Source organism: Dipodomys ordii, unplaced genomic scaffold, assembly GCF_000151885.1.
Source record: "Dipodomys ordii isolate 6190 unplaced genomic scaffold, Dord_2.0 Scaffold176, whole genome shotgun sequence".
In the NCBI taxonomy this organism is placed as follows: domain Eukaryota; kingdom Metazoa; phylum Chordata; class Mammalia; order Rodentia; family Heteromyidae; genus Dipodomys; species Dipodomys ordii.
The window spans coordinates 1,280,382-1,307,288 of NW_012267392.1; the positions used below are offsets into that span (position 1 = coordinate 1,280,382).

Below are 26,907 nucleotides of genomic sequence, written 5' to 3' on the forward strand. Positions count from 1 at the left end.
TAGAGGAAGCTTCCCAAGTCACCAGAGAACAGATTTTCGGGAGTTACTTGATCCAAATGGATCAGAGATCTAAGTGTGGAAAATAATATCACTTAAGTGGTACATAAAATCATACATGAAACCATGGTAAATTATCAAAGTGTAGGAAAAGCTTTCTAACTATAACTCATGATGAGACTGATATACCTGGTACTATTATTTGTGTGTGTGTGTGTGTATGTGTGTGTGTGTGTGTATGTGTGTGAAAGTGTGTGTAACACAGTCTTAGGGCATGAACTCAGGGCCTGTGCACTGTTCCTGAGCTTTTTTGCTCAAAGCTATTGCTCTAGCATTTGAACTATAGCTCTACTTCTGGCTTTTTTGGTGGTTAACTGGAAGTAAGAGTCTCAAGGACTTTCCTGCCTGTGCTGGTTTGGAACTGTGATCCTCAGATCTCAACCCCATGAGTTGCAAGAATTCTAGGCATGAGTCACTGGTTCCATGGCTTTAATATTTTAAAATAATATTTCATGAAAAAAACAGTAAGAACAACAAGACAAACTTTGAGAAAATATTTGAAACATATATATAAAATAAGTACAAAAAATAGGGATAATAACTCTCTAAAAACAAAGGGAAGGCAGGTGTTGGTGCTTCCACCTGTAATCCTAGCTACTCAAGAGATTGAGAGGATTGTGGTTTGACACCAGCCTAGGCAGAAAAGTTCACCAGGCCCTATCATGAAAATAACAACAACAACAACAACAAAAAACAGTCTGGAGATGTGGTTTAAGTGGAGAGCCCCAGTGAACAAGCAAAGTCAAGTGAGTGTGAGGCTCTGAGTTCAAACCCCAGTACTGTCAGTAATTATTTGTATAAATAAGTAAATAGAAACAAATCTTCAAAACTTACCTGACTTTTTGAAAAGCTTTTGTAAAACATAATCATCGCTGTTTTGTTCTGTGGCCTGACTTTCCTGCTCAGAGTCTTGCTTGTGGTACCGCTTTTTCCTCACCAGATGTGGAATGCGAGTTCCCTCAAATTTGGCATCTCTACGGCACTTTGCCTTCATGGGTTTCCCTGGTGTCTCTTCACCTGCCATATCTTGATGTTTTGTTTTTGACTTGTGCTTATGAAAATGACTTTCCACTCGTCCGTTCTCCCAAAGAGGTTCTGTCTTCAGCGGACAACTCTCTCCTTCACAGGATGGCCCTTCCTTCTCGGAAGTACTTCCCCCACCAGAGGGCCCAGGTGTCCTGCCAACTCTGACAGAATCTGAGCAGTCACCGCTTGCACTGGCCACTGGCAGCCCCTTGGGTCCAGACTCCATGCCTGCCTCTCCACTGTCCCCAGCACTGCTACTGCCACCCAGGTGCAGGGCGCCTTTCAAAAGGCCGCTCTCATTACATGTGACTACTCCTGCGGCCTTCGGCTCCTCCTCAGTCAGTGTGGCCCCCTTGGCAGATATGTTAGAATCTGGAAACTTGGTGCATTTTGGAATGGTGTGGTCTGTTCGAAAGGCTGGTGTGGCCTTTCTTTTTAAACAGCGAGAGGGTGTCTTCACATCTGATCCAATTCCTATGAAGGGGAAAAAACTCAGCTCATGTTACTCTGCATGACTTTTCCTTTTTTTTTTTTTGGTGCCCATTCTGGGGTATGAACTCAGGGCCAGGATACTGTCCCAGAGCTTTTTTACTCAAGGATAGTGCTCTTATTACTTGAGCCATAGCTCTACTTGGGCTTTTTTGGTGGTTAGTTGGAGATAAGAGACTTTCCTGTCTAGGCTGGCTTTGAATTGAGATCCTCAGATCTGTCTTCCGAGTAGCTAGGATTTCAGGTGTGAGCCACTGGTGCCTGGCTCCCTGCACATTGTTATATAATCAATTACTCTAAATTAAACAACTTTATGTAATACCTGCAAAAATTGCACTTGTTTCGGTGCTCTGGCTTACATCGGGGCTAGTCAGAGTAAACAGCTCATAAAGATCATTGGATTTGAAAAACCGCCTTTGTTTTGGGTCTTTTAGCACTCGGTTTGTCAGAAATTGCTTGAAGATTTGTCTAAAAAGATAAAAGCAATACTGGTGTGAAACAAAGCCTGGCTGAACCTCAAAATTCCAGTGATGAAACACTATGAGAGTGACGGTCATGCAGCTCTTCAAGTGGCTCAACAATCCCCTGTACCTGGCCTTGAAATTTACTATGCAATGCATTATTGGTCATAAGGAATTTAAATTAGGAATCATACCTTGTTATTTTTACCCAACGAGCCTTTTTCATTTCCAAGATTCATCATATTTCACATATGTAAAGGACTCACTGCTGAGCAGCCAGGTTCATGCTGCACAGTTAGTGGAGGCTTCCTTGCTCTTGCCTGGGCTTTTCAATGCCCTCACTCTGAACGGTGCCTCCAGTTCCACCTACTGGACCATGCTCTGCAAAAGCCCCACACCATCATCCCTCTTACATGGGTATCTCCATGGAAAAATATATTTCTTCCAGCTAAAAGTTTCCTCTCATGGGAGTCAATTCATCCCCAACCCTCTCCAACGGGCCCGTAAAGGACAGATCACCCCAGCAGTGGCCCAGGGCTGATGGAGGAGTTGCACATAGGACAAGTACGACGTCAACAGTGAGAAAGAAAAGCTAGCAATGTCTAGACTTAGCTGCTGAAGTTACCATTGCCTGAAATACCTGCACCATGGCAGAGAAAGTCAGTGAAGGAACAAGTATCCTGCGCCACCTTTTCTCTAAGGGGCATCTATCTGAACCATGGGACACCCACACTGGGGGACAACTGCCTCATATGTGCAAATGTTAATATGCCAGCTTCAACTTCATCACTTTTCTCCTCCTTTCCTTCCTCCCCCCCCCTGTCTCCTTCTCTATTTATCTTTCTTTCTCTCTCTCAGGTACTGGGTTTGAACTCAGGGTTTCATGTTTGCTCAGCTGGCACACTACCACTTAAGTCACTCCTCCAGCCCACCTCTCTCCTGCTTAATTGGAGATGAAGTCTCTTGGACTTTTCTGCCCAATTGGCATCAAACTGCAATCCTCTTACTCTCAGCCTCCTAGTAGCTGGGATTACAGGTTTAAGATACCAGTGCCTGGTGACTTCACAGTTTTCTAAAAGGAAGTGGCAGATAGGAAGAGCTCTCTGAGGTCACAATATGAAGACCTTATTTACCAGGCTAAAAGGCATTTTTGAAAAACTCACTTTAGGCCACCAAAAGCTGATTTTGATAGCAAAGAAAAGAATACAAATTAAAAAAAAAACTATGTCCCTTAAATTACAGTAACTATTATGAAAACATTTTTATTTTTTTTTATTATTATTTTTTTTGGGTCCGGTCGTGGGGCCTGAACTCTGGGCCTGGGCGCTGTCCCTCAGCTCTTCAGCTCAAGGCTAGCGCTCTACCACTTGAGCCACAGCGCCACTTCCGGCTTTTTTCTGTTTGCTTATGTGGTGCTGAGGAATCGAACCCAGGGTCTTGAGCATGCAAGGCAAGCGCTCTACCACTGAGCCACCTTCCCAGCCCCTGAAAACATTTTTAAAACAACTCCCTGCACCACACTCTGGGTGTGTCATCAGGGCTGGCAGAGTGTGCACTGACCGGTGGTAGATCTTTTCCTCAATGGTTCCAGCCATCAGAAGCCTGTACACAGTCACCTGCTTCTTCTGGCCTATCCTCCACGCTCGCTCCCGGGCCTGCAGTGGAGACAGACTTCTCAACAAGGGCCTGCCCAGAGCAAGGACCCAACAAAAGAAATAGAGTCAGCACCGTCTTTAGCACGCAGAGTGAGAATTCTCACTAAGGACAATTACACTTAAAGTCTATTAAGGGAAATAAACCAGTTGTCAAAAACAGAATAAAATATCTTGTTTGAGGGGGGGGGGAGATCCTAACTTTGCAGGTGCTCCTTTTACCCCACATCTATGAGGAAGATGCTGGATAAATAGCTTGTGACTCTGAAGGTTGTTCTTCATGTGCAAGAACAGGAATGGACCAAAATGGAGACTGTACTTGGAAGCCAACTAGCACATCCAAGGATGAGCATGGTGCCAGGCATAAACTGTATTTCTACTAACGCATTTTTGCTGGGAGGAGATAGACAGACCTGTGTGTCCGTGCTAGGGTTCCAGTCAGGGTCGTAGATGATGACTCTGTTGGCCCCGGTCAGGTTGACTCCCAGGCCACCCACCCTCGTGGTCAGAAGAAACACAAAGATGGATGTATCCTACAGGCAAGATCAGCAACAAGGTGAACAAACCTGCAGCCCACGAAGGCTCCATATCTCTGCCTCTATAGGCCCTACCTATGGCATCTAGTTGCCAACATCCACAACCTAGAGACCTCTGGTGAATCAAGATCCCACCCCACAGCTTTTGTGTGTGGTGTGTGTGTGTATATGTATGTGAGAGCCTGGGCCTGGGTGCTGTCCCTGAGCTTTTTTGCTCAAGGCTAGTTCTTGACCACTTAAGTCAGATTCCACTTCTGGCTTTTTGGTGGTTCATTGGAGATAAGCACCTCAGACTTTTCTGCCTGAGCTGGCTTCAAACTGGATCTTCAGATCTCAGCCTCCCTACATAGCCAGGATTACAGGTGTGAGCCACTGGCATCCTGCTGCATCTGCTTTTAATATTCATTTTATTAACAACATTTAAAAAGTAGGTTTTTAATGAGGAAAACACACATATATACACATACTCCCTTCAACAAGACCCTCCCCAGTACAAAGGCTATACTCACACACCTAACAATCTTGAATTGCACAGAAGCTAAATGCAAAAGACCCTATTAACCCCTGCCCAGCCCTAAAGGTTGAGAACACACTCACCCCCCCACCCACTGTCAGCAGCATCATTCACCTCTGTCACACTCCCTTGTTACCTCATTATATTTTGCAATCAGAGGCTGCCGTGAAGCTATGGTGGTACTCCCATCCATTTTGAGATAGGAGTAATTCCGGGCTCTCAGGAACACTTCAAGGATGTGTAACATCTGTTGGAAGATGGGGAGACTAGTTCACAAATCAAATCTCCCCTGGTGAGTGCTTATCCACTTGTGTTAATCCCACACCTTCCCCCAAAAACCTATAATGAATGGACTTCCAGCTTTAGAGCAGACACAACTGCTGTAAGAGTACATTGGTAAGTTCTTTATAGTTTAATTCTTATAACTTTTCTAAGTAGCCCGAGATCAGACTCAAGTTCATCTAGACAACAGGTGTGATTAATTTCCAGCCAGGGTACCAGTGGCTCTTATCTTTAGCTATCTACTCGGGAGGCTGAGATCTGGAGCATCATGGTTCAAGACTAGAATGGGTAGAAAATTTCTCTAGACATTGTCTCCAAATCACTACCAAAAACCAGTCCTGGAGGTATCGTTCAAGTTGTAGAGTGCCAGTTGAGCAAGCACAAGGCCTTGAGTTCAAATCCCAGTGTTGTCTCTACCCAAAAAAAGCCTTTTGGATTACATCTCTAGAAAAGATCCAGTCTCTCAAAGAGACTATCTTTGGAGATATAATTTTGGATTTTGATATATGACATAATACCAGCATAACTTTTTCTCACTGGTGATCCTAAGTCCTAAGAACCAACTTGGTTTTGCATATGGTTTGCACTCACCTGCCTTGACTGAGAAAACAGCAGCACTCGCTGACCCTGCTTGTGCCATATTTTCAACAAAGACTCAACCACAATCATTTTCCCAGAACGTTTCCAGTATCCAAACTGATTTTCTTCCAGTTCCTCATCTGGATGACCTTTGAGATTCTTGGGACCTCCAGAAAAGAGATCAGGGTGGTTGCAGATTTTTCTTAGGGCTACAAGTCCAGAGAAAATCTGTGGTATAAAGGAATTTAAGTGTGCTCAGGTTACCTCATAGAAAACAGGAAGGGAGGAAGGCTATTCAGTATGTGACAGGATTCAAAAGTCATTCTGAGCCAGCCTCTTAGCTTCTTCTCTAATCCCAGAATTCCTAGGAGCTGTGTTTCAGCTGGTGATCTGGAATAGTCCACAAAGGCTCTTATGTTGAAGGCTTTGTCCTCAACTCAGCAACCTTCAGATGTGGCACTCTGAGGAAGTAACTGGATCATGAGGGCTCAGGTTTTATCAGTGGATGATCCTATCCATTAACAAGTTCATAATTCGATGGGCTACCAGAAGGCCACAGAAGCTTAGGAGGTGGAACCTACTTTAAGCATAGTCCTTGAATGGGTCCTTGTTCCTGGCCCCTCCGTCTTCCTCCTCTACTTCCCTACTCTCTCTCTCCATGAGGCCAGCAGTTATGCTCTACCATTTGCTTCCTTATCATGTCTGTCTTACCATAGCCCAGAAACAAGAGAGTCAAGTGACAGTGACTAAAACTTCTGAAGCCATGAGTCAAAATAAACTTTTCTTCCTTTAAGTTGATTTTGTCACAATGGAAATCTGAGTTAACATAAGCTGTAAAAAACTAAGTTCCACTCATGTTCAGAGTAACTTTTCTGGAAACAACAATTCTTCTAAAAAATATGATATTTTAAGTAGTTGTTCAAAGGGACATCAAGGCAACAATGTCACACTGAACAACAAGTCTATTAGACTGAACACGTCTACAAGGGTCCAGTTACTGACCATTCATTTTCCCTCACTAAAAAAAAAAATTGCTATGCAGTTCAGAGCATTTCAAACGTGTTATATAAATCTGAACTCTCCTCAAACCAACATATCAAAAAACCAAGCCAATCTAAATTTGGGGATATCAGTTACATGACTTATCAGTACATTTGCAAGTACCTCATTACAAGTTTTAAAGCCTAATTGTGCATCAAAGTTCACATTGTTACTGAAGCAGAAAACAAATCTAAACAACCAATGCACAAGTGAGAAAGATGTAAAGATGATCCACAGACATACAGCAGAAAAGCGAAGGAGGCTGTGGTACGTGCTCGCTGCTAAACCCACACAAGGCAACTGCTCCAGACATCAGCTAAATCAAGAATGGGGTTCTCCTCAGCTTCCAGAATGTGACTCAAATCAAACCCAATGACATGTAAGCTCAAATAGAAAGAGAGAATGCATTAACCCAATAATAAAAGGCTAATACGAATTTTAGGGAGAAAACAATAGTCACCCAGTAAATGATTACAAAGACTCTCTGAGTCAAGTGCCAGTGGCTCATGCCTGTAATCCTACCTACTCAGGAAACTGAGATCTGAGGATTGCCGTTCAAAGCCAGCCCAGGCAGAAAAGTCCATTGGACTCTTATTCCAATTAACCATGAGAAAACCAGAAGTGGAGCTGTGACTTTACTGGTAGAGTGCTAGACTTGAGCAAAAAGGAGCTCAGGGACAGCACCCAGGCTTGAAGTTCAAGTCCCGGGAACAGAAGAAAAAAAAATCTGAGAAAAGTCAGGAACACTAATAAAAGAAGAGCCACCTGTCAATCTGCAGTCCAGCCCAGTAGCAGTGAGCCTCATGAGACTCCTGAGTGCAGGAAGCTCGGGCTGAACTGAGATGCACCGCAAATGCACAATCAAATCCAAAATTAGAGCCAGGCCCCAAAATGGTCAAATACATCAATCATGCCTACATATCAATCAATCAATGATTATATAAGAAAATATTTTGGATATATTAGGCTAAATGTGAGAGCAAGGGACACATTGTCCAAAGAGAAATAAACTCTTTACCTGACTCATGTAACTTTAACTCCTCTGCATACCACCTTTATAATAACAATAAAAAATTTGTAAAGCCAAGATCAAAATTAATTTTACTTTTCAAGGTAACCAGGAAAACTCTAAGCTGCGAGAGTGGATTGTACACTCTATCTACTGAACAGTATGAGCCAGACCACCCATCTTACAGAAGTGAAGGAGGGGTTCGGGAGAGCTGAAGAAATTGGCATGATTTAGAATTGTCCTATGGATACGTGGGACATGAAACAAGAAATCAGATGGAAGCACCTGGACCTGAAAGCACAGGATCTGACATCAAGAACACAGTGTGTGTTTGTCTCAAAGTATGGGAGTGGGCTAGGAGCGGCTTGAGCCTACAGTGCACTCAACTCTTCCTCCAGCAAGACAGGACAAGGACTGTGGCTGCAGACCTCAGTATGGTCTGACACAATGGACTGGATTCCCAAGGCTGGTTTTGACTGCCCAGCTCTGCCCAGAATGCAGGCAAGGAGACTGGGTCTCCCTAGCCTTAGGAATCTTATCAAATCAGTAAGGCACAATTCACAAGGTAAAATACTAATGCACAAAAAAGGGACAAGTTTCACTGAAGGTTTAGAGGAAATGATGATCACAAGCCTATCACATACACTTATTTAACACAGACGCCAGAGGCTGATTACAGCCCACAACTAACAAAGCTGTTAGAGATCAGTGTGTGGAAATGTTCTTCCTCCATGCGCCTGCTCAACCCACTAGGCTGGTGTGTCCCTTTACCAGACCAGTGCTGGATTCAAGTGCACCATCCCACATGGAGACAAAAGAGGAGTGTTCTTAAATTTATTGTGTGTTCTCTAACTTTTGGAAGGAATTCGGGTTCAAGGTTCTCAACAAGTGTTTTCAAGAGGGTCACAGGAAACTGTTGACCCAGTGGCAGCATATGTTATTTAAACAAAATCCAGATGCCCAGCTCTGGCACACATTCCTCAACTCATCCATGATGCTGCCACCAGCTGTGTGGTCCCACAGCATGTTTTCATCAAGGCCTGAAGACACTCTACAGTGGAAGGGGCCAATCTCGACCACATGCAGATCAGTTATATGATGGGTTTTCTCTGAGAGGACACTGCTAACCTCCACATTCTAGACAGTAGTAGAAAGAACTTTTGAAGCATTGAAAGGAACAGAATGACATAAGTAAACTATTTTCCCACCTTGGGGAAAAGCAGAATTAGCATCAGAGACATCTGAACTAGAATTATATCCAGCTTCTAATATGACAATGGTCCATCAATATATATGGGGTACAGGGCTCATCTGAGAAGCAGATGAAACATTCTGAGAAAATGAAGAATTTTGATCAAAATTTTCGGTAAATCCCAGCAATGCACCCCACACCTACCTATGAGGTAAGTCCCTGGGTTCTAGCTCCATAGCTTCAGGTTGCTACCTGAAGCTTCTCTACTCCTAAGGTCTCTACATTGTAGCTAGGACTCCACTTCCACCCCACAGACCATACACAGTTAAACTGAGAAGACATGACAAGGTAGGCCTGGAACATCCAAGACATTAACCAGTCTCCTTCCATCTAGTGTCTCCCTTGAGCTATAGGTCATTTCCATACATTCTATTCATTTATAGTTGCAGTTCATCTTCTATTCTTTGGCTGACCTGCATGTCTCCATTGAGAATCCCATAAACTTCTTTGGAGTCAATGAAATTCTGGTAGACTTCATGTTGCTCATCAGTAAGACGGCAAAATAAGACCTATGGGGTGTGGAGGGAGAGACATAATAATCTTTTAACAAATATTAGAATCAAGTAATTAAAAAGCCAGACATATGTACCTTGTATTAAGACCACAAATGATAGGACCTCTTTTTTCCCCTGTTCTGTATCCATCTACCACGTAAGAATCCCCTTGGCTTCCTGCTCAGGACCAAGGTGCAAAGACCACCTTTCATCTTTTCTTCACTATACAGAACTCAGACTGCCCCTCCTGCTCCACTTGGTGCCTGCACTCTGCTGACACACCTGGCAGGACCTTTCTCACCTGGGACTCCCCCATCTCTGAGTTCATCTATTTACCAGACTGATAGCAACCCATCCCTTCCTATGCCATTGTGTTCACTGACTTTCTATCTCTCAAACTCCTCTTTCCCCAAGGCCACCCTTGCCAGTCATGCTTTGACTTCTTCCATAGCCAGCCATAGTCCCATAGGATGCTCTTTCAACTATTCCTGTGCCCTTTTTAACCAACTACACCTTTCCAATGAATAACAAACTCAGATCCACATTTCCAACTGCCTTCTCCATTGCAGCACGGTCAGTGTCCCGTGGCAGCCTGCCCCATCTATTTCAAAGACTCCCTGTGCATATCCTGCATAGCATCTTCTGAAAGTGAAAGGAATGCTTTGCTAACATTCTTTGCCCTTCCCAAGACACTTACCCACCAGACAGCTTTGTCTCAGCATCTACTCAACAATGATCAAGTAGGGCTGGATATACTAGTTAGCAGTTGCCTTACTGGGTGACAATTGTTCACACTAAAATCTTAGCTACTCAGGAGGTTGAGATCTAGAGGATTATGGTTCTGGGCCCAAATTAACAGAAAAGTCCTTGAGACTCTACCTCAAAATAATCTGCAAAAAAGCAGCATGGCATGGCTCAGGTAGTAGAGTGCTAGCTGAGCAAGTACGCAGAGCAAGCACAAGGCCCTAAATTCTGAAAAAAAAGAAAAAGAAAACCAAAATAGAAGCTTGAGAATCCATATGATTCTCTAGTCTCTACTACCTGAAATACCTGCATCTGAATTTGCTTTATTCTCCAAGGAAGAGAGTTCAGTCAAGGTCAAAGGTCAAAGGCAGCCTTCAACTTCTGCACAGGAGCTGAAGGAGCTCTCACCCTTCTCAGGACAGTCCCTCTTCTAGAGGGAGACAGAAGAGGGAACAATCTGTGCCATACTTGCTCACTTGCAGGCACTTCTGAAGCCAAAACCTGGGGCAGGTCTGGGGGGTACATCAGTGATGCCTCTGAAACTGCTCCCAATGTGCTACTATCAACTTTAGAGTTGTCAAACACACTCGATTCTTTCCAGGACGGCCCTGTTATCCTTTGTTCTGATGGCCACAGCCTCTGCTTCTCTTACCCCAGCTCTGCCTGTCTATAGAGCCTCTGCCAGTCTTCCCAGATGGCTCCTCTTTTCACTTATTGTTTGTCTCTTTTTGTGCTTCATGTAATCCTCAGGCAAACCCAACCTTCAGAATGTTCCCCAGCTTATAAGTCTTATCTACAAGTCTAAGCTAGAGCTCTCTTTGGGGAGTTAGACCCATCTGTGGCCTTGTGTGCGTGTGGATTTGGAATAGGTACTCCCCACACATCCTAAATGAAACCTGACTGCGGTGCTCCAAGCTGGCTGTCCTTTGGAAGCCTCAATGACAGCAGATCCATCCAGTATCTAAAGTAGAAGTGTGGTCATCTCTGAGCCCTGTGGCTCTGTCCTTCTAGCCCCAACCTCATTGTGGTGCAGGCTACAACTTTTCTCTGAGGACTTTGTATTATAGAGTATGGCTGACATATCATTCTGCACCTACTTTCCTTCTCTCCCCAGAACTTTCATATGCAGCCTGAGTAGTCTTTCCAAAATATGAAGCTGAGGGATTACAAGTCTTAATTTAGCAAACTTACATTTTGGTCCTTTAAATACAATCACAACAAAGAAAAGCTTTGCCTCTCAAATGCATGATTAGTTGAAGAAAATTTCATAGATGCTTAGCATCTACCAATCATTGTGGCAGCTGTCATAAAGATATACAAAGTCCAGATAAAATATCAAGCAAGAGTTAAGAGTTAAACCTCAGTACCAAGTATGAGTGTGCATGTGCAAGCACATACAAACAAAAGAATGAATGAATGTGAGCTCCATGTTAATATGAAACTTCACTTTATTCACTGCTATGTCTCAGTGCCTAGAGTCATGAGTGGCATGAGGTTGGCACCTAATGTGTAGCAGGAATGAATGGGGGGCTTATGGAAAATGAAGACATTTAGGAAGAATAGTTATAGGAATCCATGTGTTAACAGACCAGACCAAAGGCTTCAGATTCCAGGCAAGAGCAGATGCCACAACAAGTACACCTGCCACATAAAGTGTATAAACAGTGCCAGGACAACTACCATAGGTATGGTTAATCCAGGCAGAAAAATCACCCTGTGCTTGAGAAATGGCTATTTATCTCTTGGATTTACAGACCTGTTCATTTTTATCAGGCAAAGAAAGGCTCATCTTGACATCTGACTTCATTCTCCGCAGCAGGTATGGGTTTATAGTGTCCCGTAAGACACATGCACACTTATAGGCAGTCTTAACCTGTAAGAAAAGAAAAAGGAGGGAACTGGCTCAAGGAATGCAATTGTTTTTATCTCTCCAGTTAAAAAGCAAAAGAAGGACTAAGTGCTGTACAAACGGATTTGAAAATGATTTGGTAGTCAGGTGTTGGTGGCTTACATTTATAATCCTAGCTATTTGGGAAGCTGAGATTGTTGGAATCATAGTTCAAGGTCAGCCTAGGCAGCAAAAAGTTCTCAATACATCTTTCTAACAGAAAGCTGGATGCAGTAGTGTATGCCAGTGATTCTGGCTACCAATTTAACACAGATAGGCTCAATCAGGAAATGAGGCTTTATCTCAGAAATAAGAGGAAAAATCAGGGCTACAGGCATGGCACAGCAATAAGAGTGCCTGCTTAGCAAGCATGAGGTCCAGTTCAAGTGCCTAGTACCATCAGAACCAGAAAATGGCTTGGAATGACTCACATAAGTTCTGTACGCTTGGGGACAGCAGCTTTCATACTAACATCATCAGTGAAAAAATTTATCTCATTAACTAAAATGTGTAACAGAAGAAAACTCAGTAATTCTGTGCCCCATTCTTTTTATACTTGCTTTAATGATTACACAGTTAGACCCTAAAGTAGAGATTTATTTAGTTTTGACTACCCTTGAGGGGAAAAAAAATACTTTGAAACAAATCTCTCTTCATAATCTTACATTCTCCAAAAGCTACAAAGGACTACAAATCTGCAAGACTGAAGATCAAAAGCCAAGTGTGGGGGAAGCAGCAGCCAGGGGAGCCACCAGCTAATAAGCAGAGATTACTGCCCACTAGAGACTCAGAGAGTAAGTTCAAGAGAAGCCCTATGCTCCTAGAAATGAAAGGCCACTCAGCCTAAAGTGGAGCATATGGCTCCATAATGGACACCACACAGAAGAGGGGTATTAACTACAAGCAGAAAAACAAAGGAAAAAAACACTCCCCTCACAATTCACTTAAAGCAAACAAAGACTTCAATACATTATTGATAATGCCCTCAATAATCTAAAAGACCTTTAACAACTTAGCAAATTACTGTTTCATAGAACAAGAGAAAAAAATCCAAACAAAATTTAAATGTAAGAAAGTCAACTCTAAAGTGAATGATAAAGCTTAGCTATAAAACAAACAAAATTTCAATTAAAAAAATTGACATGTTTGCCAGGCAGAGAAAATCCCAGCTACTTGGGAGGCAGAGACAGGAGGATGATGATTTGAGGCCATCCCAGGCAAAAGTTGGTGAGATCCTATCTCAAAAAAAAACTTGGGTGTGGTGGAAAACACCTGTAATCCTAGCCAGACATGAGGTAGAGGTAGGAAAATCATAATTCAACACTAGCCCAACCAAAAAGCATCAGACAGGAAAAAAGATAAATAACAACAAACTAAATCAAAAGGCTGACGATAGGTCAAATCGTAGATTATTTGCCTAATAAACCTAAGGACCAGAGTTCAATCCCTAGTACCATCAGAAAAAAAAACACTAGCATGTAAAAAGGGCATTATAAAAGAACCTACAATCAAGAATTTCAGGCTAGCTTGGGTTATATCTTGAGATTCTGTCTATAAAAACAAAAACATCCTTCAAATCTAATACCTATCTATGAAGCTGTGTGTGCAAATGTATGATAAGCTAGCATAAACAGCTGGGATGACAGATAAAAACAACTTTCTAGCAGGGCACCGGTGGCTCATGCCTGTAATCCTAGCTACTCAGGAGGCTGAGATCTGAGGATCCCGGTTCAAAACCAGCCCAGGCAGGAAAGTCCATGAGACTATTATCTCCAATAAACCACTCAGAAAATCAGAAGTGGCGCTGTGGCTCAAGTGGTAGAGCGTGTGCCTTGAGCTGAAGAGAGGAGGGACAGCACCCAGGCCCAGAGTTCAAGATCCACTACCGACAAAAACAAACAAACAAAAAACAACTTTCTATTACATTATATGGCTCCTTAAATGTCTTATTTGGACATTGATAAAAATTACCTTTAAGATGGTGATGAAGTACATACAATTGGTGATGCACAGACAATTACATTTCACAATTAATCAATACTTTTGGTGTTTCCACCTCCCGCCCCCAACCCCAATTCTGCCCACACCTGTATGTTGCTGGCTAAGGACAATGGTAAACTAAACCAGAGCCAGGCCTCGGGAGTGGCCATCTCCCAGCTCCTGCTCCTTCCAGTGTGGACCCCAAGATGTCCTTATATTTGATTCCTGCCTGGCTCCCAGGTCTTGTCTCTGTTAGTTCAAGCATTAGGCAGGAAAGCAATTGTATTTCTCTTACTCACTCCCAATTCCCTGGTGCTGTGGAACCCAGATTCCTGGCTGCGAGCACCCATGTTTCTTCCTACTCCCAAAGTAGAGGTGGTCATACCCCAGCTCTGCCTGTCAGAGAAGAGTGACCACATCCAAGCCATCAAAACACAGGAAGAATCTCAATATTGAGGAGGATTAAGAAATCTTCCTGTACGGTTCTTTTCAAAAGTTCTGAAATCAGAACCCAGGAAGTGGCCATTCCTGTAGGCTGTGCTACCTTCATCCTCCTCAGCCCATCAACTCTGGCTTAGATATCAGATCATGAGGCCTTTCATGAACCCACAAGTTGCTGTGAATACCTCCCCTGGTTACAGTCCTTGCTACTCTATTCTGAAGCCATTTACCAGTTTCCCACTTTCTTACCCCCTCCCACTGGGCTAGAAATGCTTCAAGAAAAGCCTCTACCTGCCAGTTGCCTCTCATCATGTTTGCTATAGACTAACACAATAATGATCTGGGATTCAATAGCATAGGGCCGCTATAGCTTAAACATAAGGAAGCAAATAAGAGGAATGCCCTACTCTCAAGACTCTTCTGTCTAGACAAGGGAAAACCTAAGTATAGTGGTCTTCCCTTACCTAGTTTTGCTTTTTGTAGTTTTAGTTACTGAGGGTCAACTGCAGTCTAAAGGATTAAATGGAAAGTTATAGAAATAAGCATTCATGAGTTTCAAATTGTGTGTTGTTATAATGTGATTTTTAAAAAGTTGCACATGGACTGGGATGTAGCTCAGTGGCAAAATACTTGCCTAGCAAGTGCAATGTCCTGGGTTTGATCCCCAGTACCAAAAAAGAAAAGACAAAAAAAAAAAAGTTAAAAAAAAAAAGATTCACTGCTCAACTGGTACTAAATTACATGTTGTCCAAGTTTACTCATAAACTGACATGTTCAAGTCAAGCCCTTTTGTACTACTAAAAAATATTTTAAAAAAATTAAAACTCGAATTAAAAAAAATTATATGCTATCCAGAATAGATGTGTTCTTTTCCATGAGACCTTACTGTTCCTGTTAGCACATGATATCATTTTTTAAAAAATCTCTTGCCTGAGAGAAATATCCCAACTAAAACTGTTTCAGTTCTGTCATGCAAAGAGTTTCATTTTAGGGATTCCCACCAAATAAATATTTTGTGTAGTATTTTTATTTTTTCAGTCATGGAGCTTGAATCTGGGCCTGGGCGCTATCCCTCAGCTTTTCAGCTCAAGGCTAGCACTCTACCACTGGAGTCATTGCGCCACTTCCAGTTTTTTGAGTGGTTTATTGGAGATAAGAGTCTCATGGACTTTCTTGCCTGGGTTGGCTTTGAATCGTGAACCTCAGATCTCAGCCTACTGAGTAGCTAGGATTACAGGTGTGAGCCACCGGTGCCCAGCGCGTAGTATTTTAAAAAAGAGAAAACACTTAAAAAATACGGAAAAATATGATCTAACAAGCAGAAATAATTTCTTGACTTTTATGAAACTGTAATGTAACATTCTGGCCATTTTATTTATACTCTGAATGAGGATAATGTTCAGTGGGAACATTCTAAATACTGACATACCAAGGCGTTACTGGTAACAGTGTTACCAGTGACCAAATTACCTGGACAGGAGAAGCATTGGAATATCCTCCCATTGTGATGGGAACAGAGAACTGTTCCATGAACACAGGCAGTGTGCCCAACTTGCCAGGGAAGACAAAGTCAAAGAGCGACCATAGCTCTCGGAGGTTATTCTGCATTGGTGAGCCAGACAGAATGATCCGATGGGGTGTACGGAACTATTTTAGAAAATAAAACATCTTTTAATTCAATTCACCTTTTAACAGATGACCCTCAGACACTCCCCCATGGTACTATTATCTAACACATTTACTTGTTATTTCAGCTCTCATAGCATTTTGGCCCACTGTAAAACACATGCACTTTATGTAATTAGAATTCTTTAGATACATCTTGATGGAAACCTGGAGAACTTTTTTTTTTATTACTATTCTATTAGGGATTAGAGGTAGATTGATTACATTCTTGCAACTTACTCTTACAGGAGACATTAAGTAATTTGAACAGTCAAAATTTTTTAAATAGGATTAAAGGTAAGCATAAAGAAGTAAGACACAATAAGTGTGCTAAAAAAAGTAGATAACTGGTTCTAAATTAAACACTATTATATACCTGAAAATGCCCCAGTTACCAGAAGCCATACCTGTTTGCAAGCGAGGGTGACAGCAGCATTTGGGTTTCGAATTTTGTGTCCTTCATCTAAGATCACATAGTGCCAGTCATACCTGCTAATGGCATCTTGCATTAGTCGAATGTAGGAGTAAGAAGTGATCAAAATTCCATGGCAATGAGCAATATCTCGAACTAGCTTCTCCTAAAAGCACAAGAAAATAGGAAAGTCAATTTTAAATAAGTAAGCATGACTTAAAAGGACACTATTTTAATCATGAGAATCTAAAGCACTTAAGAAATGTATGGTTGCAGAGCTAGCTTCTGGGCTTGACAAACAGGCTTCAGACAGGCAAAGGTTCTGAAATAAGCTGCTGGAGCTGGCTACAATGTACCCAGTGCAGATGGGGATTTTGCAGGAGATTCAGGCACTCATCACAGACAGGATGCTAACAGCAAAATTTACACCAAGGACAGCATGACCGCCACTGACCCCTATTTTACACATGGAGATGATGGCCTGGACTTGGTAACAGATATACTAAGCTCTGGACTTGGTAACAGATATACCAAGCTATGGACTTGGTAACAGATATACCAAGCTATGTAGCTGGTGAGAGGTGAAGGGGGGATTCCCAAGTAGGATAAGCCCAGGGCATAGCTGAAACTCTGAAGCACAGGCTGCACTGCCTCTTACTATATTACAAAAGAAAACCTTGAAAAGGGACAAGTATGTGTGATGGACACACCATTTTCTTAACCACTAACACATGGTAATGAAGTTAAACACTAAACATTTTTAAGTAGAAGTAAAATTGTTAGGAAAGTGTCTGAAGTATATAAAGGAGATATATTTTCAAGTGTTACTATCTATAATGACTATCTGGCTTAATAGAATTTGGGAGTAAAATTAGAGGATATTAGGAAATTAAGTACTGTTGGATCTTGAATGGTGAGAGCAAATGTGTTACAATACATTTGTAAAACTAAAGCCTGGTTGAGTTACTGATTAATAGCTGCTACTTCTGTGGAGACAGCAGAAAAGAAAGGCAGCTATCACATTCTGATAGAGGAAAAGGTAAAGGAAAATGAAAGCTCCATAAAACATGATAAAGTGAAAATAAAGCAGCACACTTTAGACATAAGACACACATCAGACACATGACATTGCAAGAGAAAACGCTGCCTACCAGATAAAGAAGGTAAAAATCTAGATCTGAGTTTAAAAAGACCCAAACCACACTGGCACAGAGGTGAACCAGAGGACTTATCAAAGACACACATCCAGGAAATGCTTTATAACAAAGATCAGAATAAGCTGGCAATAAGTATCAGAAAAACAAAAATGGATAGGAAGATTGATACTTTGTATTTTGAAGGAAAGATATTAGTATGCCACAGCCTTTACAGCAAAGCTCTGAGAGCTGTCTGGACTAAGAATACCTGGAGACATGGCCAATGCCTCTCTCACAAAGCAAAAATAAAGTCAACCAAGTTAGGGTTGCATCATGGCTCAGTGGTAGGGAACCTGCCAATGAGCAAAGGTATAAGATACTGACTTTGAGTTCCAGTCTTATACGGGGGGTGGGGGTAGGGGTGGGAACAGACAACAAAATTTAAAAAATTAAACAAGTAGGATATAAGGGACTGAAGTATCAGTGTTAGCTCGTTTCCACAGCTACCTACAGAGCCTTAGGCTGTACAAAAGCAGACTCATTCTGACAAAGAACCACTCAGAAAAGCTCAGATAAAGATATAGTTAACAGGCTAAAAAAAGAAAATGACAGAGTTAATAAGACAAACACAAAAATTAATGAATCACAAAGAAGACAATTGGTAGGATTCATTCAGCAAATGAGTAAGCAAATAAATCACTTTTAAAAAGCAAATGATTATTCTTTAAAAAACTCTAAAAAAATCCTAAGACTAAGTTAGCTTTATATACCTCCTCACTGATGGAGAGAATACAAAAACACCAACTAACCCTATGTGACTGAAAATGTGAAATTTTTCACAGAATACCATATAATTAGACAAAGAAATTACCAGCCAGGCACAGGTGGTTCACACCTGTAATCCTAGCTACTCAGGAAGCTTCCATTTGGGGATTGTGGTTCAAAGCCAGACCAGGCATGAACTGATCTCCAGTTTGCCACCAAAAAAAACAAAAATGGAGCTGTAGCTCAAGCAGTAGGGCACTAGCCTTGAGTGAAAAAGTCTAAGTGACTGCACCCAGGCTCTTAATTCAAGTCTTAGAACTAGCATATGCACGTGTCCCAAGAAAAATGACACGTGAACAAGACAATCATGAAGAACTTAGATGCTACACTCTTAATGTTTCACAGCTACTAAACCCCAAGAATTTCATGACACCACAGAACTAGACCTAGTTAAACTCCCCAAACATGGAAGAAAGAATTCCAGATCACTGTTGTAAGGGGAGCAAAACTGGGTTTTCACAGCTCACAGAGGAGCATGTAACTTCTGAACTAGAACCATTATCTTAAGGAGTCATTACTCTATAGATAACACATAGCAATATGTTACTATACAGATAATACTTAGCAATATGTAAATCTAAGGCCTACCATAGGAATTTAAGAACAGTTAAATATGAGAAAGCCTACTAACATTATATAATCACAACCACCTGATGTAACTGTACGGAAATTAAAGTCTTCAAAAATGATTTGATTAATATCATCTTAAAGAACTAGGATTAAAGTAGTTTTTAAAGCCAGGCTTCTGGAAGGGTGAGGCAGGAAGATTTTTAGTTCATGGTCAGCAAGACAAAAGACTTTGTCTCAAAACTGAATATATGTATATACACACATGTACACATACACATTATATATATATATATATATATATATATATATATATATATATTCGACATAGTATAAGAATACAAAGAGGGATGAGATTTTTTTTTTCAATACTTGGGTTTGAACACAGGGCTCTGTGCTTTCTAGGCTGATGCTCTGCCCTTGAGCCACATATCCCTCTCCCCTTTTTGCTACTGTTATTTTTAGGATCCAGTCTCACTATTTGGCTGGGCCAGTCTGGATTGCCATCCTATTTACGCACCCAGCGTACCCAGGATGACAGGGATGCACCAACACACCACGTTTTTTTCTGTTGAGCGTCTCTCAAACTCCCCACTCCCCTGCTAGCAGAGAACTGTGATCCTCCTGATCTCAGCTTCCAATTTAATTGTGATGACAGGTATGTGTTGCCACACCCAACTATAAACTTTTTGCCCCATTGGCTTCCACATAGTCTTCCCAATATTCACCTCCTAAGTAGAAAGAATTATCAGCATGAGCTACCAGCGCCTAGCTGAAAAAATTTTGGAGAGGAAAGTAAAAGGGGAAATTGTCAGTTGTCCCACTACATTTTTACATAAAACTGCTTTATAGACTCACTACAATGCTTAGTACTTACTACTAACTACTCTTTTGCCACCTTCCCATTCACTATCAAATTGAAGGCTAACTAGCTTTCCCTACCTCTTAGCTCTAACTTTAGTACAATGTACCAGTCAATACCTTGGGGTCCTCAGCCTTTCAAACACACCAAGAGACTCACCCAGCCTGGGTTAGTCTCCCCACTCCTCCAACTATACTGCTATGTCCAGAGCTGCTGGAGGAGCAGAGTACTGCTGAAAGAGGCATCTTCCACACCCCAGCTTCTCTCAGGTGTGCCACAACTGTGAGACACACCACAGCTGATTCCACACTTTCCCCACACCTACAGTTCCTATCATGGGCTGGGAGCTAGCTCAAGCATGAAGTCCAGTGTTTGTTCCCCAGTACCAAAAAAAAAAAAACAACTTTCAATTTCCCACCTTGATTCTGGGCAATCAGTGCCCTATGCTGGCTTTCCCAGCAGGAGGGCAGGAGTTGCCAGAAGCCATGACAGAAGGTGGGGCACAAGGCAGCCGCAAACTGAGCCATGGGAATGCTCCATGGCCGAGGCCACTGCACACACAGCTGTGTAGGCTCAGAAAAACAACTACAGCTGTCTAGAGCTTAAAACACAGTGGAAGCAAAATTACCATTCACATTTCTAGAACATTCACTGTGCACAACAAACCCTGCAAGTGTTGGCCCACTGCTCATGAATCCCAGGACTCCCATCTGCTGGATGCAGATTCCACCATGACCATCCCATGAGCCTCTATGAGGCACAACCCTGACCAGTTCTGGACATCACTTGGTGGAGCCGGAAGCTTTACCACAGTTGAACAAATAAGATGCCAGAATATATGCCACTGAAGCAATGTGTAGCTTCTTTTAATTGTGAAAGAATTAAAGTTAATTTACAGTGTTAGACATAGATTCAAAACTCCTACTATATTCAGAAAGGTGTATTTCAATTAATAAGAAGTTGCTTTTATAGAAAGAATATACCAAAAAACAAACTTGTTTTAAAATGTCCCTATTGAAAATATAATCTCTATTTTGCCATAGGGTAAAGACACAGCTAAGACTTTTTATCTGATTGAATCTCGGATTCTATAACTGACTGGGCTAGAATTGCAATAATGGTGAAATGTTGAATATTATGGACGTCTCTATCCAAACACTTAAGACAAATCATCTCGGGCGGTTTCAAATTAAAAGCTTGTAAAATATGTAACCTCTCCTAGTTTTTGCAATTAATAGGGTACATCTGCAATTAGCCTGACTTACTGAATGCAATGCTGTTGTCATTAAAAGATGTCTGTGGAAGTGCTGCTGTTATTATGGAGGCTCAGGAGACCAATCCCTCCTAGAGGGCAAACAGTGGACTGGTAGAAAACAACAGCCATAAATCACACTGTCAGGCAGCGGGGAGAGCGGGGAAGCACAGGCACATGAAGGCCATTCACTGTAAACACAGCACGGCAGCTTCCCAGGCAGGACTTACTGCACCTGTAATTAATTAAAATTTCCTTCAAGCTAAATCTTTAATAAACAAGGATTTGTGCTGACAATGAAGAAAAAAAGGGGGGCTCCAGCAACATAATTTTACAATATAGCTCCGAGAATAAGCCGGGCATCTATCATTTCTTCTATCAAGTATACACTAACTTTAAAGCTAGCAGGAAATAAAACACTTCACATGTTACAACTGTGTACTTGGAATGGCTCTCCAATATTTAGACCCTCTTTCCATTTTTTACTTGACTCCATCCCTTTAAAAAACCAAGTCTTTTGGCCCTAGCAATTCAGAAAGTGGGCATTTTGAAGAATACACAATGGCAATTTCATGTGGTCATGAGCACTACTGATAACCAGAATACATACCGAATCAATCTACAATGTCTCATTCAGCATCTAGGCCTGTGATATGCTTTGCTCCTAACAAGACAAGAAATAGTGCTATAACCTTTAAATGCCCATATTACTGTTACAACAAAACTCTTCAGCACACACATTAATCCAATGAACATTCCCCACATTACTTTTAAATTCCCATTCTCAGGTCATCAAACCAGGCAAAGAGAAGTCCAGACTTGTCCAAGGTCCCCAAATTATAAAATGTCAAATCTGAGGCTCCAACTCTAAGTGGTGACTACAAAACCTGTGCTCTTAAAACTGTAGGCAAGGGCTGCTTTCCCCACTCCTATACCATTGAATGACAGGAACTGAATGAGACAAAATGCTTTGAGTTAGCTAAACTATTCTGCAGAATTGATTCTACACAGCAGAAAAAGATGGCAGAGATAAAGTCACAAACACTTCAGAACACAAGCAGTTTACCATTACACATTTCCTAACTAACTGGAAGAAAAGTCTTAATCGCTAAGAAACTTGACAACACACACTTAGATGCCACTACCCACTGTTATGAAGTGTCACACAACTGCCCTTTTCCATTGAGTTTTGTAGAGTATTTTTTTTGGGGGGTCCGGTTGTGGGGCCTGAACTCTGGGCCTGGGCGGTGTCCCTCAGCTCTTCAGCTCAAGGCTAGCGCTCTACCACTTGAGCCACAGCGCCACTTCCGGCTTTTTTCTTTTTGCTTATGTGGTGCTGAGGAATCGAACCCAGGGCCTCAGGCATGCAAGGCACGCGCTCTACCACTGAGCCATCTTCCCAGCCCCTCCATTGAGTTTTGATACATACTTTCTGTCCCTGAAGGTAAAAGTTGGCACTCAAGATTATAAACATCATATCCATGTTTTAAGAGTCCTAATAATATCAAGTACCTAAAATATCATGTTATCTAACAAATATTAATCAACTCATATAGAAGTTTTTCTACGCTAGAAAAAAAAATGACAAATTATATGAGAAAAAGAAAACTTTAGACCCCCCCTATTAAATGAGATTTCACCTAAAAAAAAATCACAGGAGTTTCAGAAGCCTAAAAACTTTTATAAGAGTTAATCACTTGGCTGAAACTATTCCATACATCTTTTTATTTTTTTTTTCAGTCACTAGGTATACATTTTACAACTCCCAACTATGCTGCCTATTAAAGAAACTATTAACAAAAATAACTGGGCAAATGGGGAGAGATGTGGGAAGGTAAAAGGCAATTTGAGGAAGATTTTATGTACACTATTAAGAAATTGTGTGATCATTTGAAATCTACAGAATACCAACAAACAATGGCAATAAAAAAAAAAAACAAGACAGAAAGGTTTTATACAGTCAAGTCAGGACACTTGGAAGGATTTAATCTGGGTAGAAAAACCACCTATTTCTCAATGTAAAATCACTTTCTAAAAAAAAAAATCACAGCACTTAACTCTAGCTCATTAATTATCTCAACTCAGTTTGCTTTCCATTTATCCTTTATAATCCTATGCAAGTTCCATTGTTTTTTAACCTTAAAACCTAGTATAAGCAAGACACCTCCGCTTATTTGGGTTACCAAATCATAGATATTCCTGATCCACTTGTACCATAAATTTTTGCTCACACAAGACAATGAGTACATGGAATGTGGAAGAAAGGAAGCAGTGTGGGCCATGGTACAGACATTGGAAATGAGAACCTTCTGAGTATCTCTCTAAGTGAGGTGAGACTTCTGAGGCCCTTTCAGATAGCACTGCTTTTCTGGGGTGCAGGGACACTCAGGAGTGTAAAAGACTAAGAAGTGACAAGCTGCCAATTCTTGTCAGTAACACAACCTGAAAACCTATAGTAAAACCATGACTTTTATTTATTCAGCAAATGCCTACCCCCTTGGGATGCAAAATGAACTTATGCTTATAGTCACAATCAGGATGGCAAGACAGAAGAGAAGGGGAAAAACCCAATATCATACATGCAGTCAGACAGCTATACACCTATAGAGGTGGCAATGTGGCTGCTAATGAAGTTACAAATAAAGGAGGAAATACAACTTTCAACACATGATGACTCAGGATTTGGAGAGTAAAACGCAATGTAGTGAAAAGCAGCAATGCCTGTGAATTTCTCAAAGTATCAGGTTTCTTCTTTCCTTCATCAGAAACCTGTTTTAAAAGAGTTTGGATTTTTTTTTTAAGGATTTGGGAACATTAGTATATACAAAATCTTAAGGTTGGGACATGAGTCTAAACAAAAAATGTATGTTTCATATATATCTTATACACAGCCTAAAGGTTACTTGTTTTCACTAGCACATATCAGCTGTATAGGGGGGAGGGGGTGCCTTGTGACATTTCTATTCAGGTATACACTGTACCACGGCCAATCTCACCATCAATCTCCTGTACTTATCCCTCATGCTTGAAACAATTTCAGCAGGTTTCACTGTTGTATTTACATCCATTTACATAAACCACTTTCCACCACATTCATCCTCCTTTTACCCCCACCTCCACTGTTAGCCTAAACCTGTCTACCTTCCCCAAACACAGCCTATTTCTCTTTCCTCATTCCCCAACTTCTTATTAACAGCCTTCACTGAGACTCTCTGTATCTTCACATACAGTTGCATTCACTCTCTTTCTTTTTCCCTCTCCCCTTTCTCTCCTGAAGGTAGTTTTATACAGTTTTTTGGTGTGCCTGCATTTTGATGGTGACCTGTTAAAGGAGGTAAGGTATAAAATGTTCTAGCCTTATTGGTGCTCAAAAATTTTCAGATACTAAGCCAGGCACAGTAGCTCGTACCTGTAATCCTAGCTATTCAGGAGGATTATGACAAGGCCAGCCCAGACAAAAATGTGCACAACCCATAAAAGCCTGGGAATAGTGGTACACACCTTTCATCAAAGCTCTTGTAGGAAGCATAAATAGGAGGATCTTCCATCAGGCTGGCCTGGACATAAATAAGACCCTATTTGAAAAATAATGAAAGCAAAAAGGACTGGTGGCATGGCTCCAAGTGCACAGTACCTGTTTGGCAAGCACATGGGTCCTGAGTTCAAACCCCAGAATATCATATATTCTCTCTTTCTCTCTCTCTCCCTCTCTCTCGTAGGTCTATAATAGGTCTATAATCCTAGGTACTCAAGAGACTGAAAACTAAGGATCACAGTTCAAAGCCAGCCTGGGCAGGAAAGTTGGTGAGACTGTTATTTCCAACAACTACTTAAAAAAAAAAAAGCCAACTGGTAGAGCACTAGTCTTGAGCAAAGGAAGCTCAAGGACACGTAGCTCACTCTAGAGTTCAAGCCCTGGGATTGGGAAAAAAGAAAACTGAGTATTTCAGAAGTGGGATTAGAGATGTTCATCTTGCTATTACTTTGTATCAACATTCCTAAAACTGTAAACTATCAACTTTCCTAAAACTTTCAGTTAACTGTTATGCAAGCCACATGACTTATGATCCCCTCCACACAATCAGATTACTCCTCATGTCCAGCTGTGCTATGCCAGACAACAAACATGCCTTAATTTATTTGAAAATACAGAAATTATGTCAGTAATTCTAAGTGTGTAATTTTAAATGACTAAAGGGAACAGGAACACAGACAGGAGAAATACATGGCTCAAAGGAAAAACTATATTTAAAATGGAGGGCTTTCATCCAAAATGAATGAGGAATATTCAAGTACTATAACATTACCTTTTTGTGAGTGTAGGAGCCGGTTTCATGCAGAATTGCCACTCTGAATGGAGGCCACCACGTGTGGAATTCTTTCACCCATTGATGCATCACTGTTGTTGGACAGACAATTACGGTGGGGCCCAACCCCTCGAACCTGCACCCAAAGGTTCAAGACATAACCATGAAAGACAGCAAAGAATAACCAACTGCCTAAAACAAAAATTTTCAGTAGCTCAAAAAAGAAAATCCAAGCTACAGAAGTTTACTGGTATTTTCTTTAAAGAATAAAAACATCAAAGGGCTGGGCATGGTGGCATATATCTGTAATCTCAGGTAATAGGGAAGTAAAGCTAGGAAGATGATGGTTTGAAGACAATGCAGGCAAAAAGCTAGCAAGACCCTATTGCAAAAACAAGCTGAGTGTGGTTGTTTATACCTAGAACTCCACCTACTCACAAAAGGAGGATCATAGTCTGAGACTGGCTTAAGCAAAAGTATGAGACTTCATCTGCAAAACAAAGTAGAAGCAAAAAGACTAGGGACATTGTTCAAGTGGCAAGCTCAGGCCTTGAGTTCAATCCTTCCTACAGCCAAAAATTAAAAGGATACTGAGGTAATCCATAGTAAGTAAAATCTACATGATTCCAGTCATCAAATTGTGAAAGCAGGAGTTAAGAGAAAACACCAATGCATAAAAGTTACCACCTATAATAAAGGAAAATCAAACAAATCTAACAAAAACACTTTATTTGTTGTTTGTTTTTTGTCAGTCATGGGGCTTGAGAACTCTGGGCCTGGGCGTTGTCCCTCAGCTCTTCAGCTCAAGGCGAGCGCTCTATCGCTTGAGCCACAGCGCTACTTCTGGCCTTTTCTTCTTATGTGGTGCTGAGGAATTGAACCCAAGGCCTCGTGCATGCGAGGCAAGCACACTACCACTGAGCTACCTTACCAGGCCCTCTTGTACTATTTAAAATTAGTCATGTTCCTACACAATCTACCCTAACCTAAAGGAATACAGCAGCATCTCGGTATCTCTGAAGCTTCACAGTCTACCTGAGTTTTCAGCCCACAGAGCTTCAGTGTATTTCACCACATTGGGAAGTAAGCAGGGCAGAGATAGTTTAGGGTGTCAGAAGGCTGGGGTGCCCATGGTGACATTCACACCAGTAGCATTCTCCCTGGGATGCTACACTGCTGGAATGGACCACACTGGCTTCACCTTGCTGGCAGTCACACTGACCCGGCCATCCCAACATGCCAGGATGAGCACTGGACTACTGCTTATGGAAATGGTGGATACGACCTGAATGTTCAGTTCAGGGACAAGGGAAGGGCTGAGCAAATTATGTCACTAGCCCAGCACAGGCTCATGGTCAGGAGTACTGCCTGGGTCACAGCCCCAGCTCTTCATGCACTAACTGCATGATGTCAACACACTACTAAACCTCTCCAAG

At 41.6% G+C, this 26,907-nt stretch overlaps 1 protein-coding gene across 1 annotated transcript in view; it reads right to left on the bottom strand.

The window, feature by feature from the left end:
* Positions 1 to 26,907, bottom strand: part of Ercc6 (excision repair cross-complementation group 6) — a 71,798-nt gene that overhangs the window by 5,550 nt on the left and 39,341 nt on the right. The window contains exons 8-18 of the mRNA XM_013033773.1: positions 25,472 to 25,607; positions 16,518 to 16,688; positions 15,916 to 16,092; positions 11,893 to 12,009; positions 9,312 to 9,407; positions 5,609 to 5,824; positions 4,872 to 4,982; positions 4,099 to 4,218; positions 3,594 to 3,688; positions 1,895 to 2,040; positions 892 to 1,557 (exon numbers count right to left, since the gene is read on the bottom strand). Coding sequence (XP_012889227.1) covers positions 892 to 1,557; positions 1,895 to 2,040; positions 3,594 to 3,688; positions 4,099 to 4,218; positions 4,872 to 4,982; positions 5,609 to 5,824; positions 9,312 to 9,407; positions 11,893 to 12,009; positions 15,916 to 16,092; positions 16,518 to 16,688; positions 25,472 to 25,607 — 2,051 coding nt within the window. The remainder of the gene's footprint in view (positions 1 to 891; positions 1,558 to 1,894; positions 2,041 to 3,593; positions 3,689 to 4,098; positions 4,219 to 4,871; positions 4,983 to 5,608; positions 5,825 to 9,311; positions 9,408 to 11,892; positions 12,010 to 15,915; positions 16,093 to 16,517; positions 16,689 to 25,471; positions 25,608 to 26,907) is intronic.